This window comes from Malus domestica, chromosome 07 (genome assembly GCF_042453785.1).
Source record: "Malus domestica chromosome 07, GDT2T_hap1".
Classification (NCBI taxonomy): domain Eukaryota; kingdom Viridiplantae; phylum Streptophyta; class Magnoliopsida; order Rosales; family Rosaceae; genus Malus; species Malus domestica.
The window spans coordinates 11,439,617-11,452,418 of NC_091667.1; the positions used below are offsets into that span (position 1 = coordinate 11,439,617).

General features: G+C 34.3%; 2 protein-coding genes across 9 annotated transcripts; one reads left to right on the forward strand and one right to left on the reverse strand.

Annotated features, from left to right (window-relative positions):
* Nucleotides 1-871: 871 nt before the first annotated feature.
* LOC103433625 (ethylene-responsive transcription factor ERF096-like) lies at nt 872-1,534 on the forward strand. Its single transcript, XM_008371893.3, has one exon. The coding sequence runs from the start codon at nt 872-874 to the stop codon at nt 1,532-1,534; it is 663 nt and encodes a 220-aa protein (XP_008370115.3).
* Nucleotides 1,535-8,261: 6,727 nt separating this feature from the next.
* LOC103433523 (COP9 signalosome complex subunit 7-like) lies at nt 8,262-12,802 on the reverse strand. Of its 8 annotated transcripts, none has more exons than XR_011582730.1 (10): nt 12,471-12,802; nt 12,205-12,282; nt 11,334-11,420; nt 10,654-10,743; nt 9,884-9,928; nt 9,678-9,748; nt 9,136-9,274; nt 8,704-8,812; nt 8,444-8,484; nt 8,262-8,376 (listed from the first exon to the last, which is right to left on the reverse strand). XR_011582730.1 is itself a non-coding variant. In XM_070824663.1 (10 exons), exons 1-10 carry the CDS (start codon nt 12,627-12,629, stop codon nt 8,360-8,362), a joined length of 816 nt encoding a protein of 271 aa, XP_070680764.1. In that variant the 5' UTR covers nt 12,630-12,802; the 3' UTR covers nt 8,262-8,359. The 8 variants fall into 8 exon arrangements, 7 of the variants coding, with proteins under 7 accessions (XP_070680764.1, XP_070680763.1, XP_070680767.1 ...); XM_070824663.1 differs by having other exon boundaries at nt 8,704-8,792; XM_070824662.1 differs by having other exon boundaries at nt 8,262-8,484; nt 8,704-8,792; nt 10,654-10,716.

The following is a 12,802-nucleotide window of genomic DNA, read 5'->3' on the forward strand; positions in this document are numbered from 1 at the left end:
AAAAAAGAGGAGGATTGATTCCATGATCGAACAGAGGGAATTGTTTAGAATAAGCAAAAAAGGAGGGATGAACGAATTGGGGGTTGAGGTGATTATATTGCTATAACTAATTCAACAATTAAGATATTAGTTAAACCACAAATAATCCCATAATTAAGAAATCTTGTGTGTTTACCACAATTTATAAGTCTAAAGGGTAAATATAGTACAAATTATAAATAATTTTCATTTATTGGACCTATTTCAATGAACTGAACTAATCCTAGCAGAACCAGGATCCTCTCCTGAGCAGTTCCCTAGGGATCCCACAATCTTGTCCGTTCATTTTATATCGTATGGTCAGTTTTCGTTAGATATTATTCATATTTGAATTTTAAAATTTAAATTTTAAATAATTTCTTACCGCACGATATACGATAAACGGACATGATTACGGAATCCCTAGGATCCTTAGGGAACTGCTCAGGAGAGGATCCTAGTTCATCCTAGCAAGCGCTCATAAAATTAGATCTATGTCAAGTTGTCTCCATTTTTTATATATATTTTTAAATCAACAAGCACCTTCGAGACAAATATCGAATAAAAAAACCATATTTAAGCATTCAAAACATGTGATCGAAAAGAAAAACCAATGGGCTTTCATGGAAATTATAACTCTATTCAATATAATAGTAAACATTGTGTACGAACATGACAATAAGCCTCTCTCCGCACACCTCCACGCATATATATACATATATACAAATCCTAACAAGGAGATATCTCACAACTTCAAAAGCCTTCAGGTTTACATATCACACTCACAACCATCAACTCTTCGTATATCCCCGAATATTAAGTACATACTGATAAAATTATTAGATCATCAGAAATGTCGACAGAAAGCATGTCAAGATCCAACTGGGCTCTCTTGGAATCGATTCGTCAGCATCTACTACACGATGATTTCGAAACCCAGGAGACATTTTTGGCCGATGTAGCTGAGCTTGATGCACCATCGCTTAATTCTCCAAGTACTTCAAGCTCTAGCAATGCTCATTTTCTTGTCGAGGATTTGGGTGACACAATGGGAATAATGAACCATGTTTTGGACACATCAAATAACTTCGAGGTGGCAGCGTGTGTTGTTCAAGTCCCACAGAGCGGACGGAATTTTAGGGGAGTGAGGCAACGACCCTGGGGTAAGTACGCAGCTGAGATAAGAGACCCAAAGAAGAACGGGGCCAGAATCTGGCTCGGAACCTACGAGACAGCTGTGGATGCCGGCTTGGCTTATGACCGAGCCGCTTTTAAAATGCGTGGCTCCAAGGCTAAGCTTAATTTTCCTCACCTCATTGGCACGCATGATTCGGAGCCGGGTCGTGTGGCTTCTAAGCGTTGCTCACTGAAGCCATCATCTTCGTCTGTATTATCGTCGGATGGTGGAGGATCACCAACGCTTAAGCGGAAAAGGAATGTAGTTTGCTCGGCGGCAAAAGCCAAGTTGGAAGAAGGAGATGAACCATTTAAAGTGTTCCAACTGAACTCTTTCTAACTGAGTTGTATACATTTGACCATCTTTTCGCCATCGACGCAGATTATTATTTTCTCTTGTTTTTTTTTTTTTTCCTTCATTGTAGTTTGTGAGATGCTAGATGTAATTTGTGCCAAACATAATCGATAATTTTGTACACCACGGTTCACTGATATTTTTCTTCATTTGTAGTTAATTACCAAATTATTATTAACTCATAGATTAACCCTTTCCCAATGTATATAGTTGTCTCACGCTTCCCAATATATATAGTTGTCTCAAAAACTCAATGTTGCACAGTTGCACGTGTATAACCTTTTAAGAATTTTCTTTCTCACAAGAAGCAAAAAATTTACATGATTCTTCTTTTTGTCGGACAGGTTTTTTACATGATTCTATAAACTCAATATCAGGGTTTGAATCCTGAGAAACTTCCGTACCTTTGAAACAGGTTCTACTAAAGTTCAATTTTATTTTAAAATATTCAATTTCAATATTTGAATGAAAATTTCTTCAATCCAGTTGATTAAATTGGGTACTGCACCATACTTAATTTGTAAACTGGCAGTGGTTCATTATACAGAGGCTAAACATCCCATCTTTTGGCAATTGGTAGTGTATTCTCTAGGAATATGCAGATGCTTCAATGATAATGAGTTGCAACCTCTCGCAAACGACACTTTGGCCTATAAAACCCTATGTATGTCTTTCTCTAAGTCTTTCCAAGTCTTGTCCTTGAGAGTACAAATATATAAAATGGTTTGCCAGAGTTTGAAGTTGTGGTGCTTTGACTTCAAACCACCGGTAGTTGAATTATGGAAGACAGATGCCTACGAACTGCAACAAGAAAGCCATGGACGGAATTTTAGCTTTAGGACATTGCATGCAAGCCGTAATTGGCAAGTTTGTCAATGTTTCTTACTTTCTTCATTGTTTATATTGATCGCACACACACTTCTTGTTGTAGTTTATATTGTTCACATTTTCTGATCTCCAACATAAGGTGGTGTATTTGATGTATAGCTATAGCCCTTTCGGTTTTAAGAAGAATTGCATACAGTTAATGCAATTAAGTCTTCAATCTTTGTGATTTTAGTTGATAATTGGGTTAAATGATGTTTCGGCAGCGGTTTACATGCAACCGAATTGGTTTGTTCAATAAAATGAAGATATCTGGGCAACCATTTCTGCATTATTTGACGAAAAAGGATGAGCAGTTTGTTTAGGCATGGTATGTCTATATGTGTAGGCATGTTATTCCACGTATGGGCGTCTTTTCAAACTTGAAAGCATGAAAACATGAATTGCATGACTTTTGAGATATGCTCTCTGTCTCAATCTCTTAAGTTTCAAAGATAATATTCTCTATGCACTGGAGGTTATTTCCCAAGTGGAAAAATATATTATATATAGGCGTGGAATTCAAATGTAATGGGTGTGAATTCATTCCTCGAACAAACGTGAGCATGAAATATGTGGATTGATATATTCACGTGAGTACGATGCATCTCACTTAACTGAGCATATTGTTACTCATATGATTGCCAAATTAGAGTTGCAGTTGTTTGTTTCAGTTTCGTATTGAAACAGTTCGAAAACTCAACTTGTAGAAATATACTGTCATTCAACAGTACGGAAAACTTAACGTGTGTGTGTGTGTGTATTCTAATTTCTACTATATACGTTACAGTTGATCGAGAAGATTTAACCATGTAGTCATACATTTTGAGGGATGAAAGATGGAGCAACAATAATTGAAAGAATATTAAAAGAACATAGGTTGGTGAAAATCAAATGCAATGGAGGGCTTTGACAGCAGTTTAAACATGCATTTCGTTTGTCATGAATTTTACATGGGACATTTTGATCTAGATGCTTGGTTTTTGAAATTCTTAGACGAAACATCCAAGGCTTTTAGATATTTAGTCAAACTACTCTTCTACATTTTAATTAAGTGGCTTTTAGACTTTAGGGCGTAAATAAGATTCTTTTTAGATTTTAACGTTAGTGGTTTTTTTAAATCTGATTTAAGTCCCTATTTTTAAAACTTACCATACTTTAGTAATTATAGCACATTTATTACTTATAAAGTCATATAATTAACTAAAAGTTAACAACAAAACAAAAACAAAAGACTCATTGGTACGGAAGTATCGGTACATAATTATCGACACGAATGTATTGGTACGTAACTATATGATATAAACATACATAGGTATGTAATATATGCATATACATATATATGGAGCACCCAATGAAAAGTAGATGATAATATATGATCTTTTTTATTATGAGAATTTAATAATAATTGACCAATAGCATTTTTTTCTTTTTTTTGGTTATGGGAATCAATATCTATAACCTACACAGAAAAAACTCAATAATTATTGCAACGTAATTAATATTTAAAAATTACAATTAAATGCCAATTACTAGTGTTGGTTTTTAATATTGGACAAATTTTTATTAAAAAAAAAGTAGAGAACTTTAATGAAAAAGGCTTGGTCAATGTTTATTTTAACTAAAAATCATCCTAAAATTTTATTTAATAAAAAAAAACTTAAATTTTAATGAAAAAAAAAAAGACAAAAGAGCTTACACTTTAATGAAAATGACTTAAATTTTAATGAAAATGTAAAAAAAATAAAAATAATATAATTAAAAATAAAATAGTAAAAAGTAATAAATCACACACACTATTTCTAAAACTGAAAGGTGTTACACTATTTCTAAAATTGAATGGTAATATACTATTTCTGAAGTTGAACGGTATTACACGATTTCTGAAACTGAACACTATTTTTGAAAACTGAAAACCAATTATTTTTTTAAACTAAACACGAGAACTACACTATTTCTAAAATTGAACACGAGTACTACACTATTTCTAAAACTAAACACATGCACTATTTCTAAAATTGAACACACGTTGGCGTGCACTGACTATTTCTTTAATTGAATATAATATCTCTCCAAGAAGCCTAACGGTCATTCTTCTCACTCATCTTCTTGCATTTTCTCACTTTCTCACCTTCCAAACATCTTTTCTTTTTTTAATTTTCTTCGATTCTCATCAAATTTTCTCTGAATCTCTTCAATTTTTTAGCTTTCTACACTAATTACTTAATTTTGTTCCATTATCAATTTATCTCTCTAAGAATGCCCTTTTTTTTGTTCCAAAAAAGCCCATTCTCCTGCCATCAATCACTCCATATAAAGCAGGAAAAAAACGCTGTGCAATTGCACACACCTTTAATTAGATTTTTTTTTTCTTGTTCTTGTCTTTATCATTAAATAAAGTTATATGATGATTTTGTTAAAATTCAAAATTACACAAAATATTATTGTAATTAATTTACTAGTTAAATCCAATATATAAATCTTGTAGTGTCAGCTTGTAGAAATATATTGTCATTCAGCAGTATGGAAACTGAACATGTGTATAATATATTATAATGTATATATATATACGCTAATCGGACGGCGGGTTGGGCCTAGCGCCGAGGTAGCTAGGCAAAACCTATGCGAATTTAAGTAAATTTGTTATATATTGTATAAATAAATGTCTATTTATATTTTAAAATACACACATAATTATATTGGAATACGTAATTGCAAAATAAACTGACATATAAATTATAAAATATTAGAACATACTGAAAATATGAGGAACAAACATATAATGAATGTTCATCCAAGTATTCAACACATGTCTTACATTTTATTGAAAAATTAAAATGCAATACGAAAGTTATTGATTTTCTATCTAAGTGAGAGTCAAGATCTAGGCAGGGTGCCCAGATGGGTTTAGTTGCGCTAGGCAGACGCCTAAGCGGGTCAAGGTGTACTTTCTAAATTTTCAAACGTCTAAGGACTAATCAAGATGGTGATCAACCGCCTAGTGCCTAAGCATGTCCTAGGTGGAGCTAGGCGGGAATTTTTAGAACCATGTGTGTAGACCTGACATTCGTGTCGTGTTTTCCGTTTTCGTGTCATACCCGATATCTTAACGGGTCGTGTCGTGTAACACCATTAAAATAAACAGGTAAAATGACCCGACCCGAAATCGACCCGATAATATTAACATGTAATATGACCCGACCCGTTACCCGTTAAGGAAAATATATTTTAAACCAATAAATAATCAAATGAAAAACATAATACTAAATAAGTATATACATATCATATTATCACATCCAAAACATAAAAACGTATTTTTCTTTTAAGTATATTTTCACTTACCTAAAGTCTTTAATAGTTTTTTAATTAATGTAGAAGTGTATAAAAATATAGAAAAAAATATATAAACGCTCGTAATGACAAGCTTTACAACTTTCATGAACAGCTTAACTTCGAAATTCGCCACTTTAATCATATAAATCATAGATTAAAATTTAACCATTGATTGTTGTTTACATTTACAATTCATTTTTCTCATCAAATTTTGTTTTTTCAGATTTTCTTTTTTGAAAACTTGATCTATTAGAGGATGCAGAAAGATGAATAGTTTGGATCGTTAATATTATATTCAGGGTTTTACCATTAGTGAAAATATTGCTTGATGTTTATAAAATTTCTACAAACTATATGACATCGACTCATATTTCATTTAATCGTAAATATCGAAATGTGATATCAAATATCTAAACCGTTCATCTTCTTACCTTCGTGTATACCCATTAATAACGGATTCTTAACAGGTTACCCGATAATGACCCAAAAAGTTATCATGTTGACCTGAAACCCGTTATTTTCGTATTGTGTTAGAAACTGCCAAGTCTACATGTGTGTGTGTGTGTGTATCTTTGTGTGTATGCAAGTATACACGTTACAGTTGACGAAGGAGATTTAAGCATGTAGTAAGAGATTCGATATGATGAAAAGATGGAGCAGCGATAGTTGAAAGAAATATTAGAAGAAATTAAGTTGGCGAAAATCAAATGCAATGGAGGGCTCTGAAATAGGGCGGCGCTGAAATGTTTGAAAGCAGATAAAACATGCATTTCGTTTGTCATGAATTTTACTTGTACGTTGTCAAAGCCACGTGCCTATAAAAAGGCATCAGACATCACTTTGGAAATCAATCCGAGGTGCATCCAAACTCATATTTTGTACTCTTTCTTTTTTTTTTTTTTTGATAAATAAAAAACCCTACTCAATTATGTAAACTTTTTTGTACACCCACTTAAAATCAATTGATTATCAGTCACTTAGTACTATACTCTAGTGATATTCATCTTCACTTATAAATGAGAAGTCTTAGGTTCGATTTTCACCAAATGTGAGTTTGAACCACATTATTACTAGCTCATTGTGAGGCTAAGCGCACATCTTCCACCGTAGTGTAAATAATATCGTTTGTTAAAAAAAATCAGTTGATTATTAAAAAAACTAATAATTAAAACAAAACCCTAAGCAAAATGCAAAACAGTCGTGGAAGCAACCCACGTCAAAGAGGAACTTTGAACTTCACTCTCTCTCCGAAAGATTTTTGAATGTGCTCGGAATATGGGTAATACACTATATGTTATTGTACAAGTCAAGGGAAATTTTTTTAAGTATCCATCCACTCGTATAATGACATATGGCGGATCGCCCCGTAATTCGAGCACATTAAAAATCTCCCCTCCCTCCCACACTTGGAACACTCTCTCGAGAAATTATTAGGTAGCACTATACTTCTACATCATTCGTGATACTCCCATTAAAATTTTGACATGTGGACCATCTATTTACAGCTGGACTTATAATTTGGTTTAAGTAATTACAAATTAAATAAAAAGAAAATAGCCTAAGCAAAAAAGAAATCGATTAAAATGCGACAGCATTTAACCAGCAAAGTCTCTGCAAACAACAGATTCTCCAATGGCACCACAAGAACTTGACGACATGAAGACCCCTAGAAACCTCGACGAGGAGGATAACTTTATCCTCAAGACATGCGGTTTAAGGCCATACATAAATTTTCTAATGTATTTAACATTTGCTAAAGTAATAGATTTTCTTTGGTCCCAAGATTACTAATTTATGGAGGTTTAACCGTATGTTTTTGTTACGACAGTTTTATTTTTGTTTGTTTATCTATGTTTTTTTAGTTATTTAGTTTCTATTCTTTCTGTTAAATGATTTGTGAGCCTATTACAAAAACACGAAAAGAAAAATGATTTGTGTGCCTAGCGTAAATTTCAAAATGATGACGTAAATGTAACACTCCCTAAAATAACGAACAATTTTCATATGATTCCATATCCATCCACCCTTCTAAAATACACAAAAAATCTCAACCAAGGTTGGAGTATAATCATGTGAACTATTATAATTCTTTACTTTTTTGGGACAAACGATAGAGTAGTGTACGTACACTAAACTCACTTAAATTACAGGTAAGGAAATTGAAATACGAGACCTCGAGTGCAAGGACGAATGTTCGTAACCAACTGAGTCACACGTCACTTACAATCTATAATAATTATTTTCAATTTCATATTTTTAGCAAAGCAAAGCAATTTGGATTGCTTTGAATGTTTTACTCAGACAAAAAATTTATAAATTTTGAACGCCGCATTGCATTTATAAATTTAAAAACCATAGCTAGCATTGTTGGAAATGCTTTAAAAAATGGGTGTTTAAAAATTATTTCCTCAAGGTATGCTTTAACGGCGTTTAATCGGTTTCAGCGATTGCATTCGAGTGCTACAGAGCAAGCGTAATACTACGTATAACATTAAAGAAAGAAGTAGAGCCCTAGTATCTGAATATCCATCCATAAAGCATGTTTAGCCGCACCAACAAACGTTGTTTCATTATTCATTCATGTCAACTCAATTGGAAAAATAAGAATGTTTATTACCAGAGATATTGTGGTCTCCGAAAAGGAGATATCAACAGACCTGGGAAAGAAGGCAACTTGAACTTGCCTAAATAATCGTCGTCTCCAACCCTCAACTCTTATATATATAGGATGCCGTCTCCTGCAATTCCAAGTCAAACAGTGGAATGAAGGAAAATCATATTGATCACTCGATCCAAAGGTACAAATATCGCCGATAATAGTTTTGGCGGTAAAAGAGAGGAAACCAAGAGCGAAAGTGATTTTTATTTATTTTTATTGTAAGAGTAGAACACGTACAAGAATCGCCATGTATTTGCAAATAAAAATCATAACTAAGAAAATGAGGTGGTTGTATTACCTCTTTGGTCGACTACGGTCTTCCTCATAGTCCATCACTCCACCAGGTTCCGAGTAGATCTCCTCATGCCCCCGGAAGTCAACGTCGGCCTGCTTACAGTGGGGAACTTCTGCCACAATGTAAGTAAAGACACATCGACCAACATATCCCAATGACTAAACAAAAGATTAATAAAAAATTATGTGTTTCGTGTGTGGAGTGGGACTAAAGAACTCGTTCATCTATGATTATGTATAGCTTCAGAATAGCTCATCAAAAAGGCGCTGATGTGCACATTTGTGGCAGAGAAATACATCAACGAAAAGAAAATCATAATATCGTGTTTTGCCATCGCATGCCATATGTTCAAATCATCAAAATGGATCCCGTTCACTTTATTAGGAAGGATTAGTTGCAGAAGCAACACAAAAAATACAACAGGATTAAACTGACCTTGATGGAAATCGACTTCTTTACTTCTTCCACCCTATTTCCAACTTCTTTCTTGTGTTCCTTGGCCACTTCAGTCATAGTATCAGCCCACTTCATCTTTTCTTGAATTGAGATAAGAAGATTGCTTAAGGTATCCAACCTACGTTTTCATTCACAAAATTTAGGCAACACCATCAGATTTATATCTCAAAAAGAAACTTGAGAAATCATTAACTTAGAAGCAAAATATCACAAAGTCAGCATACTGGATTAAACACGAGAATGCATTACTACGATAAACATGGAACCGCTTTTTTTAATGTGGTAGTAGTTAATAAACTCTACCACATGAAACAATTTCATTAAATTGGTAACAGATGCTCCATAGCATTTGATTGCACACAACTAAGAGTCAGGGAAACTTTTATGCAATCAAGGTCAGACATGAATGTTTTCAGATCATAATGCACATATTTAGGACCAAATTCTAAATAAGAAGTTCCATATATGCATACTGAACATACAACCCAACAGAGAAACTGCATCAAAATCAGAGACGTTACCAGTTTGACAGTGTTTGAATCGTACTCCCAAGTTGTCCAGGTCTCGGATCTCTCCCTGCAGCAAACTGGACCTGCATTTTACAAGAAATAATTGATTCGATATTTCTTATAAGGAAATAAACAAAGACCAACGCAAGCGAAAACAAGTAAAACAACACAAAAATTAAAAATAATTTGAAGCAAAGGCAGCAGTAATAAACACAAACCTCAAAGCATTTTCGCAACTGGTCCAGCTTTCCTCTTATTATGCCCTAAGAGAAAACATATAAAGTTACAATCAGACATCTCCTTCATGTTTTCTCTATCCACTTAACTATGTTACACAGATACAAATACAGGATAAATTACTATATAACAAGGATGGGATAATAAAATAGTATATATCACATTACACGTATATGTGCATAAGTAATCTACATAAGAGAGTCAGAAGTGAGTTGTAATTTAAAAGTACCAATGGACGACCCCCATTTTTAAGGAAAAGATTCACACAAAAAATGCCAAGGGCATCTGGATGCGTATGTACACAACGCATGTCGCACTATATCCAAAAGTCAAAACTTACAAAATGTCAATGAATACTGCAAATCTGTATACGATAACTGTTGGGGTGTTATTGGGGGGCATCAGGGCCATATCCTCACACGATACTCCACACCTGCAAAATTTGGAATATCTGTGCTTCATAGACCAAACTAACAGTAACAATTTTCAGGTACTGTCCGATATTCAAAAATAAATTCTTACACGGGCAAGAACCATAGCAGAGTCCTGCCGCCCATGCACACTGAGTCAAATTGGTGGACAGATGGATGGGAGAAGAGTGTTTATTTGTACTGTATTTGAATAACAATTCGTTAAAGTTATGATTATTCACTCCACAACCTTCACTAAAGAAACCTTTTTGTCCAGTAAAAGATGCATATTTCAATGCAACTGGGAAAAAATAGAGGTAGACGGATGAAAGAATTATTACCGCATACATGCACTCATTAATGAGAAAATGCTCAAGCTCTCGTACATTGATAACATCTAACTCCTGCATAAGTTGATGATACGGTAGTACCTGGAAAATAATTCAAGAATATAAGAGAAAACTGAATGCACAATATGGGACATCTGTGTATATAAAAACCGGATATCAACACAATAGTGTCCTAGACACCTAATATCATGATATGATGAATCACTACTTTACAAATACTTAAAAAGGTTCTAGAAGACTCTCTCCATGGTCTTTTAGCACAACAATCTCATGATATGTTCAACACTAAGACCTGTACGTCCACTATTGTTCTGAATTTTGATTGGAACGAATAAGCTTCTGGCATTCCATATAACTTTTCATATCATCGTTTGCAGTAAAAGGCACCATCATCCATTACATTCAGAATTCAATTGGTAACTGCAGTCTTTCCACCAAGTGCAACTAAAACAAATATCTGTCCATAAGACTTGTCTAAAAGTGATGATAATTTTTCCTCTCCTTTCATTTTTGATGACATATTTTCTGAAGCATGGAGGACATCAAGTACCAAAGGTGACAAGCTCCATATATTCACATTGGAAAACCATCCAGCCATAACCATTACTACGCAATCAGAGATGTATATCACCAACAACTTTTCAAAGGATTATGCATTTAAGGAAACATACCTTGTTTGTCTCAGCCAGTGTAAGAACAGTAAGCTGTTTCAGCTTTAAGACTTGATCAGGGACCAAATGTGGAAGACGACTGGCATCACCAACAATACATTTCAGTTTCTTAAATTCCATAACAATGCCAAAGAGATGCTTAATTTCTTTTTTCATAGAAAATATACTCAGAAACTTTATGGGAAGTAGTTCTCCTGGGAATTGACAATATCTCCCGAATTTCAAAATTATTGAAGTAAGGAAAAGCTTAAATGTTATGGAGGGAATAATAAAAGACACAGTTGTAGATTTTAATAAAAGATACAGCAGTTGATTTAAAACAAATGTGCCAGTTGCCCAGTTTACACTTCTTCTAATGAAAATATGTTGCTGCCTCCATTTATTCATCTTATCAGTGAACAAGTATAAGAAAATATCTTCTTTGACATCTCCAAAGCAACAGTAAGAAACAAAAACTGGTGATGAAGTGATGACTCTGCAGCAGAGCTTGATAGAAGTATACATGGGTCAGTTATATCCTGAAGCGACATTAATATGACAAAAGCACCAACTGCATTGGCACCCAAAACCCTGCCTCATGGTCTTGAGAATGAAGCTGCGCACAATGTTTCATACAATGAGCCAACAGACGTTCCAATGGTGGCTCAAATTTTGGGTTTTTCTCCTTCTGAGTTTTGTTTTCATGTTGCACAGGGTTTGTTGATATTTAAATTTTAGGGGTTATTGTTCGATTTCTTTATCACAGATATGGAAGCGGAAAACAAGCATTAATCGATTTGGTGCAAGATAACCAAAGCAATCAAACCAACAGCTAGAGAATAACAAACCCATTAGAAAATCGACCAAAAGATGAAGCGATTTTTGCGTGCTTACTCTTGTAATCACTCCATGTGCCATGTGCAAACAATCGAAGTACATCGAGGTACACAGAATTTCCAGTTCCTTCAAGCTGCATATATTCCACAGTCAAAAAACAAATGCGTATGAAACAAAACCCAGTAACAATCAATAATTTTATTTTCTCTTTGGCTGCAACAAATTCTGATTATACATCCTTTGCTCAAACCCAGAAACTACACGACCAAAATATACACAGAAAACTGAAATTCCACAATAAATAAATAGAAACATGGGAACCTGAAGAACATTAGGGACAGCGATAATTTCCGAAAAGGCAAAAAGGGCAGGGTGGGAGGTGACTTCTGCGACGAGGGGGCCGAGAGCGGAGCCATCGAGTGATGAGGCTTGCTTCACGTAGTGATCAATGACCTCCTCTTGCTTTTGCTCAATCTCCATCTCAAAAAACAACAGAAATTACTAATTGCAACGATGGAAAAATCGAGACGAGACGGTGAAAAGTTCAGCAGTGGGAAAGCTAGGGATTTGGTGGGTTTGAATTTCGGGGAAGAGTGAGGAGAAAATAGGGGTTTCGGAGTAGAGATTTTTCAGTTTTTGCGTCACACATTCGA

Excerpts from the sequence above, each read along its gene's own strand:
- LOC103433625 (XM_008371893.3), top strand. The coding sequence starts at position 872 with ATGTCGACAGAAAGCATGTCAAGATCCAACTGGGCTCTCTTGGAATCG.
- LOC103433523 (XM_070824660.1), bottom strand. The coding sequence starts at position 12,629 with ATGGAGATTGAGCAAAAGCAAGAGGAGGTCATTGATCACTACGTGAAG. Across the intron at positions 9,749-9,883 it reads AGTTGCGAAAATGCTTTGAG|GTCCAGTTTGCTGCAGGGAG; the intron begins GTTTGTGTTTAT and ends TGTAAAATGCAG. Across the intron at positions 8,793-9,135 it reads AGAAGTCGATTTCCATCAAG|GCCGACGTTGACTTCCGGGG; the intron begins GTCAGTTTAATC and ends CACTGTAAGCAG.